Genomic DNA, 8,651 nt, shown 5'->3' on the forward strand with positions numbered 1-8,651 from the left:
AAACACATAGCTATAACGTATAATAACTAGTAATAAACAAAAATTAAGTATTAATGCTAAAAGACTACAATATTGCTACAATATCATTACAATATAAGACTAAGACATGTAATTTTAAACGAAACACGTAGCAAAACACATAGCAATAGGGTAAAATAATTATTGGCATTAAATTTCAATATTAAAGAATGGGCGTGAACATAATAGTCTTCAATCCCAAGTACGGTTTAAAGTAATTTATGAAGTTTTCTTTTAAAAGCTCTTTTCGTAAGCTTACGCCAGTAGGGGTGTAGAAAGTTCCACAATCTCGCACCAAACGCAGATAAAGATTTAAGTTTCACACGCAATCTAGATTCCTGAATATAAAATTTCTTTGTGGAAGAAGAACGCGTATTATGTGCATGAACATCAGATGAATGAATGAAAAGCTGACGAATGTTCCCAGGTGTAGAATTAGTAGAAACATCATGCATTGTGGCAGAAACCGTCTAAAATAGAGCATAACAGGTAGAATGTTCGAAGTTATAAAAACTCGGACGGAGACGAAGCAAGTCAGGTTGTTATTTTCACTAATAACCTCATTACAGAATATGAAAGAATTGGATTTTCGACTTGTCCAAATTGTGCTTGATAATTGCAGTTACAAAATAGCTTTTTGTTCTGTTAGTAGGTCTTGTCATCCTGTCTTCCTTTGTATAGGAACCATCTATGCTGGGTTACGTTTTTTTTGCCTGTCACACCTTTTATAATGTTAAAGCGATTCTCATCAAGACTTTCGATCCAAAAGGTTTACCTTTTTTCCAAAATTTTCCTATTCGAAAATGTTCACGTTTTCGTCAATAAATGAATGCGGTCACATAATTATATAAATTTTATGGCCAGCCCTTTTTAAATATCATTCAAAAAGAGCTATGATAATAGGATTTCTTTTGATAGAGTTGTTTCTAGAACGTTTTTTAACTGAGTAAAGTAAATCCAAAACCAAAGTAATTACTCTGGCCAATCACAATAGATGTAAACAGAGCAACGAACCAATCAGAAGTCGAAGCGAATACATGTTGCTAGCTAAACTAGTAAACCGCGGGAAAACGCGTGAAGCAAGCCACGACTACTGGGTTTGGTTTTGCGCATGCTCCTCACTGGTTGAGAAAGTGCACACGCTTTGCTAAACAATCACATAGATAAGAATATCGTTGAAAACCACTCTATTTTAGTGTCGACTGAAGTAAGTTCACGTTTCCTTCGTTTTTGCTTTACTTTATTCTGTGACTGGTTAGCAAAACTCGTAACGTGCGAAAAGCGGGACCCATTTTCGTTTTGTCTGATAAATTATTCTTGTGGGAAACGCTACTAGATAAGAGAAAATGAGAGCGCTGTTAAAATTAGATCCGATCGCAAGTTAGAAAACGCGCGCTTTTCTCGACTAAAAAGAATTATCACCAGAAGCAATCGTGACTTTCTTGGACACGTTTTCCCGTGCTTGGCGCCTGTCACATGTTTTTTTTCGAGTTGTGATTGAGTCAATGTGTTATTACGCTCTGAGCCTCACTATGGACTCGACGCTTCGTGCATAGTTTTTATTATGAAAATTAGTTTTCGTTCATATATATTCGTGTCAAATGTATTCTCTTTTATTATGAATAAGACCAAACAGCTAAATTACTATTGACCTATTCAGACTTATTCTGTCACGAAAAACCTGTTACTCAGCTGTCGTGGGCACTGGACGGTTCGTTTTGGTGGAATATCTGTTAGCAGGGTGGCATTCCCACTTCAGAAATTCGGTATAAAATTGTGATGAAAGACTAGCGTTTCCATTGGGGAAATGTTATCTCAAACTTTTGAAACATCGTGAAAAGCTAAACCTTACGTTTTCGGAGTGGCAAATAAGTGGTTTTTAAAAGTGTTGAAGAAGTTCAGCTTGTATTTTCGAAAGTATAATAAAAGCTCGGAAATTCGAGGAATAAGTTCTTTTCCTAAACGTTTCCTCGATGAAACATTGAGCTATAAACTCTTTACAGAGAAAATGTATGGCAATCCTCGCTCTCAGGAGGAGACACCGTGAAACATGACGAGGTTGCTTAGGTGTCCTTAAGCTGTTTACACTGAAATTGTAACTATGAAATGAAAACAATAGAACGCAGTGCTGAGATTCAGTACAACTTTGGTTATAACAGACAATAAAGAAATCAAGAGATGTGTATTGTGAATAAAACCGTTTTAAACTGAAACCGTGTTAGTTAGTGTTGAAACTGACCTGGTGAGTTGTTTTGTGGAAATTATTATTGATCAAAATTGATACACTGTGAGGGAAAAGTACCGTGGGAAATTTGCCTTCATGAAATCGCAAGCTTCGTAAACTATTTTTCCTTGTAGGTACGTCGAGTGTTACAGAAATACGTTTGATAAGACCTCCGATCGTCATTTACACAAAAATGGTGGATGGAAAGTCAGGGGATATAGAGAACCACATGCAAGAGATTAACAATGCTATAGAAGTGGGTGACAGAGGGAGAGAGGGAAGTGCCTCTTTCGACCTGGGCTTTGCTTATTACAATCGAGGTGATTTGCAACAAGCGTTAGAGTATGGCACGGAAACGCTTAGTATTGCAAAGGAAAGGGGTGATAAGGCTTTGGAGAAAGAAGCCTATTGGCTTTTAGGCAAGGTTTTTTTCGGTCTGGGTAATTTTGCACAAGCCATAGAGTACCACACTAAACTTGTCAGCATTGCCAAAGAACTGGGGAATAGAACTGCAGAGGGAAAAGCCTGTTGCGACATCGGCAGAGCTTATAAGGGACTTCGCAATTTTGAACAAGCTATAGAGTTCTACAAACTGCATCTTAGTGTTGCAAAAGAAGAAGGGGACAGGGATGGCGAGAGATGTGCTTGTACACAACTGGGCAAGGTTTATTGCAGTCTGGGTGATTTTAAACAAGCCGTAGAGTACCACACCAAAGGTCTAAGTATTGCAAAAGAACTGGGGAACAGAACTGCAGAGGGAATAGCCTACTGCAAGCTCGGCATTACTTATGAGGGACTTCGCAATTTTGAACAAGCTATAGAGTTCTACAAACTGCATCTTAGTATTGCCAAAGAAGTAGGTGACAGGAATAGCGAGGGATGTGCTTGTAGACAACTGGGCGAGGTTTATTGCAGTCTGGGTAATTTCAAACAAGCCATAGAGCACCACACTAAACTTCTCAGTATTGCAAAAGAACTCGAGAACAGAACTCTAGAGGGAATAGCCTGTTCCGACATCGGCAGAGCTTATGAGGGATTTCGCAATTTTGAACAAGCTATAGAGTACTTCAAACTGCATCTTTGTATTGCTGAAGAAGTAGGGGACAGGGTTAGCGAGGGATGTGCTTGTAGTCTACTAGGCGATGTTTACTGCAGTCTGGGTAATTTCAAACAAGCCATAGAGTACCACACTAAACGTCTCAGTATTGCAGAAGAACTGGGGAACAGAGCTGCGGAAGGAAAAGCCTGTTCCGACATCGGCAGAGCTTATGAGGGACTTCGCAATTTTGAACAAGCTATAGTGTACTACAAACTGTATTTTAGCATTGCCAAAGAATTAGGGGACAGGAGAAGCGAGAAATGTGCTTGTGAACAACTGGGCGATGTTTATTTCAGACTGGATAATTTTAAACTAGCCATAGAACACCGCACCGAATGTCTCAGTATTGCCAAAGAACTGGGTGACAGAGGTTCAGAGGAACGTACTTATAAATGTCTAGGCGAGTCATATCAACAGCTTGGTGATTTTAAACAAGCTATAGACTACCATGCGCAAGGTCTCAGGATTGCTAAAGAAGTGGGAAACAAGGCTAGCGAGGGAAAGGCATATTTCGGACTGGGCATATCCTATGTGAATCTGAAAAAATTAAAAGAAGCCACGGAATCCTTCATAAAAGGACTCAATATTGTTAAAGAAGTAGGGGACAGGTCAGGGGAGAAACTCGCCTACTGCTGCCTTGGATATGCTTCCTTCAATTTGGGTGATTTGGAACGATCCATTGAGTACTATCAACAACATCTCAGCATTGCTAAGGAACTTAAGGACAAGGGAGGAGAGGCAGTTGCTCATAGAAGTCTTGGCACAATTTATCAACGTATGGGTAATATTGAACAAGCCATAGAGTGCCACAAACTATCTCTTACTATGAGCAAAGAGTTAGGGGACAGGCTTCTGGAGGGACATGCATACAATGGGCTAGGTTATGATTATCAATGTTCAGGTTGTTTTTCTGAGGCTGCTGAGTGTTATCGATCAAGCATAGAGATCCTAGAAAGGACACGAACTCTTCTTCAGTCAGAAGATGCGTGGAAAATAGGCTTTCGTGATCTCAACTCGCATCCGTACACTGGCCTGTGGAGAACTCTTTTGATGAAAGGAGACACTGAGGAGGCTTTATGTGCTGCTGAGAAAGGACGAGCACAGGCTTTGATAGATGTTTTGAAGACGCAGTATGGGGTTGACTCACAACCGTCTGCCTCAGTTGAACCAAAGGAAACTATTTCCTTTATATTAAACAATTTGTCAATACCCACAGTTTTTGTAGCATGGGATTGCTGCAGCACAAATTTTTGGGTGCTGAGAAAAGAAAGCGAGATTCTCTTTGAACACAACGAAACCAAACCATGTGGCATTGTCCCGTTGTTAATGGAAAACACCTTAGCAGAGATTGGCGCACCTGGTCGTGTGATTTGCGAGAATCGCTCAATGGATGAGCTCAGTAATGACTCACGGTCCAAAAGAGAAGATGTGGAAGAAACACAAGAGTCCTTAACATCTTTTGTCAATTCTTTGCGTCGACTGTACGATGTTATTATTGGCCCCATTGCGGAATTGCTCCGTGGGGACCAGTTAATAATTATTCCGGATGGTCCATTTTGCTTGGCTCCTTATTCTGCATTGAGTAAGTCAATCAGGATTCGCACTGTTCCCTCGCTGACTGCGTTGAAACTGATTGCAGGTGCACCTGAGGACTTTCACTTTAAGACTGGGGCGCTGGTCGTGGGAGACCCATGTTTAAAGGAAGTTAAGGACCGATACGGTGAGCCCTTATGGGAGCAGCTAGAATTTGCCAGAGAGGAAGCAAAGATGATTGGAAAACTTCTAAACATCACACCTCTGATTGGGAGTGATGCAACAAAAGACGAAGTTCTGAAAAGGCTCAAGTCGATTGCCTTGGTGCACATTGCCGCACATGGATGTGCAGAAACCGGAGAAATTGTTTTGGCCCCAAAGTCTGATAGGTCATCGCAAATCCCTGAAAGGCAAGATTACATCTTAACAATGTCAGACGTGCAAGCCGTTCGTCTGCGTGCAAGGCTTGTTGTGCTTAGTTGCTGTCACAGTGGCCGGGGAGAGGTCAAGTCTGAGGGTGTGGTCGGCATAGCACGTGCTTTCTTGTGTGCTGGTGCTCGGTCTGTTCTGATGTCACTCTGGGCGATTGATGACGAGGCAACCCTGATGTTCATGAGAAATTTCTACGAACAACTAGCATATGGGAAACGCACCAGTGTGGCTCTTCACCAGGCTATGAAATCACTTCGGGAGTCACAGAAGTTCGGTGACGTGAAGTACTGGGCTCCATTTGTGCTGATTGGTGATGACGTCACTCTTGAAATTGGCAAACAGACGGATAATGGTGAGTCTAGTTTGCGTATGAATTTGGAAAAAAGTAATTTTATTTGTAAATAATTAAGGACAGTCAGAGTCTTAGGGTCGTGAAATCTGTCTGAAAGTTATATTATGATGAAATTTGCTATGTGTTGATTCCATTTGTTTTAGATTGAGTTAAGCTGTTCAACGCGTTCAGGCTTATGACCCGAATTGGTGAAATGGCAAAAAGTTTTGTGAGATTGGAGTGGTGAAGTCACTAACTAAATTTTCAATCGTGCACTATCTTTTCTTTCGGTTTTCAAAACATGAAAAAGTCTGGAATAGACTAATGATTTAGTTATTTGTCGATAGGCGGAATGTCGTCATGCACGTCACGTTACGTCACGCACTCCTTACCACGGAAGACTGATAACGATGCTCTCACAGATTAAATTCTCCTGTTTTATTTTATTTTGTTTGCAGAAGAAGCGTCTTCAAGCCAAGAAGGAGCTGCTAAGCGAAGCTGACCCTGACGTATGATAATGTCCATTTGGTTTCCTTTAACTCTGATGACTTTTGAGAAACAGTGTAATCATGCTGGATCCAAAAGATGTCAAAGACCAAAACTCTATAGTTGCTTTAATTAAGAAATTCATAAGGAAACAATTTAAATCCGATGGCACTTAAAATTGTTTTTTTGTTGCAATTCGTTCAGTGAAGGACACATCATTGCTTATTTCTGTATATATGTTTTGAAGCTATTACTGTGTATATAGTTTGAAGCCATTACTTTCACAGGATAGAATAACCAAGACAAATATTACTTAATGATTATTTTGAATAGATGATGCACATTGGCTTTTTTATATATATTTTCTGTGATGGAACATAACTTTTATGAATCTAAACAAAAACAACAACAACAACAATTTCTTTTAGTTGTCATGGAAACAAGACATGGCTGCCTCGTATCTCATTTTTAAAGGTCCTATTCTTTTGGGACTATTCCGGAATATTCATGGTCTTCTGGGACCTATTCTGTTTTCGGCATGAACAGAATAGTATTCCATTAATTCTGCCCCTAATACCAGAGTGAACGGAATACGGTTTGCCCAGGATAGAAATTGCGTTCTTTAGAGAAAGCTTTCAGTTTTATTGAAATAAGAGGACTTGTGTTCTTTTTAGAAAGGTTTTTAGTCGATAAAATCGGAATAGGCACAAACGTTTTTTTTTTGTGAACTGATAGTCTGTGTATTCTGTTATTTCTGGACCAGAATAAGAATAACCAGAATTGTCTCAAGAGAATGCGCTTCCAAATCAGTTCAACTGTTTCGTTTCACGATGAAACTCGTATTTCCATTGACATAGTTTTTGGTGACGACCGCGTTTCATACTCATTGGTATCGAGTAAGGAGTTCTATTAATAACAGAATAATAAGTGTACCGTATATACCGAGATTAAGTAATCAGAACATTCGCAATAAAATAATAGTCATACATAGCTATTTTGGCGTGATAAAAGTAATATTGATTTGTTTTATTTTATTTTTCAACCGCTCCCCAATGACGGTGTCTTCATTTTTTTCAGTCGAAAATAGACTTACCCAAAGACAAAGACAAAGAAAATACCTTGAAGTTCTCGGTAACGACCTGCGCCAAAAAACAAGTCGAGAACGATCGGTAAAAACAGGATTGTTTTCCGTGTACAAACTAATGGAAAAGGAAACTGTTGGAATATTTTGGTTTCAAGTGTTAAAAGTGTTGGCTTCTTTCAGCTATTTTATGCTTTGATTCCAAAAATACATCTCGACATTTCCAGTTGACTGTAGAGTCGACTAAACGTTGTTTCGGTTTAAATTAGAACTGGAGTTAAAAGCTGTACTTTCTTATTCTTTTTAAAGGGGCCCTTGCGTTTCTGGTCGAATTGGAATTTGGAATTGTTGGTTTTTGTGGTGAGAGGAAAACGGGAGTAACCGGAGAAAAACCCTATGAGAAAGGATGAGAACCAACAATAAATTCAACTTGAACCTGGGCCGTTTTATGGGAGGTGAGTATTGTTATCACTGCGCATGCGCCATCCCTGCTCCCCTGGATATCACGTTGTTGCCCCTCACATTACGAGAAGGGAAGAAAGTTGCGGGTTTCCATAAAAATAATATTTCAAGCCAAAAACAAAAACAAAAAAACAAACAAAAACGAAAAATTCAAGACGTACTCACCCCTATATAAGTCCCTTCCCCTCCCCACTGGCGGCCTACACTATCAAATAGCTGCAGAATCATGCAATCAACAAACACAAGCTTACCACAAAATAGTTCAAGGAGGTCCCAGAGGAATGCGCTTTTGGAAAGCATGTAAATTATCAGTTAACTTGATAACTGTCCTTTTCGAAATGACTTATTTCTAAAATCATAACCTCTTTTCTTGGAGGCGCAAACAGGTCTTTTTTGCATTAATGTAGGAAAAATATTGGAGGTTTCAATGTTACTTGTGCCCAGATGAATTGATGATGAGTGACTTGGGAATAATTTTAGACTGCTAGCGGTCTCTTTCTTCTCCTAAGTTCTTTAGCGCGCGAGGGATCTCCCCAATCCCCCCTCGTTCATGTTACTAATTTGCATAATTTTATTGTCACTCTGTGCGCATGACCTAAGGAAAAAGGTACGACTGCTCGCTGTCTATAATAATTTTTTCTGGCCTTGGGGCGGGGGAATGTCGAGAACGAAATACTAAATATCCAAGATTAGAAAATGAAGCACCTTGAAGGTCGAAAACGAAGCCAGGAAGCATCCCAAATTTAGGAAGTAAATGGCAGTCATCCCTTATTTCAGAGTTGACTCGTGAGTTCGAACGAAAATCACACTTAACACTTTCGCCCTTCCACCGATGAGAGGCGAAGCCCAAAACGTCTGGAATTTGTTCAATTTTTTGTCACTTCTTCGCCATTTACTCAACTTTTACGACAAATTCGCACAGTCGAAATCGGCCCTTAAAGGGGCATTGCCATTTTTGTGTTACTCCCGAATGTCGAAACAAAAA

General features: G+C 39.8%; 1 protein-coding gene across 1 annotated transcript; it reads left to right on the top strand.

Annotated features, from left to right (window-relative positions):
• The first annotated feature begins 4,122 nt into the window (after positions 1-4,122).
• On the top strand, positions 4,123-6,576 carry LOC146457253 (tetratricopeptide repeat protein 28-like). The gene is made up of 2 exons (XM_085092116.1): positions 4,123-5,658; positions 6,096-6,576. Exons 1-2 carry the CDS (start codon positions 4,167-4,169, stop codon positions 6,137-6,139), a joined length of 1,536 nt encoding a protein of 511 aa, XP_084948242.1. The 5' UTR covers positions 4,123-4,166; the 3' UTR covers positions 6,140-6,576.
• The last annotated feature ends 2,075 nt before the right edge of the window (positions 6,577-8,651 follow it).

This window comes from Pavona decussata, unplaced genomic scaffold, assembly GCF_977016875.1.
Source record: "Pavona decussata unplaced genomic scaffold, jaPavDecu1.1 SCAFFOLD_244, whole genome shotgun sequence".
In the NCBI taxonomy this organism is placed as follows: domain Eukaryota; kingdom Metazoa; phylum Cnidaria; class Anthozoa; order Scleractinia; family Agariciidae; genus Pavona; species Pavona decussata.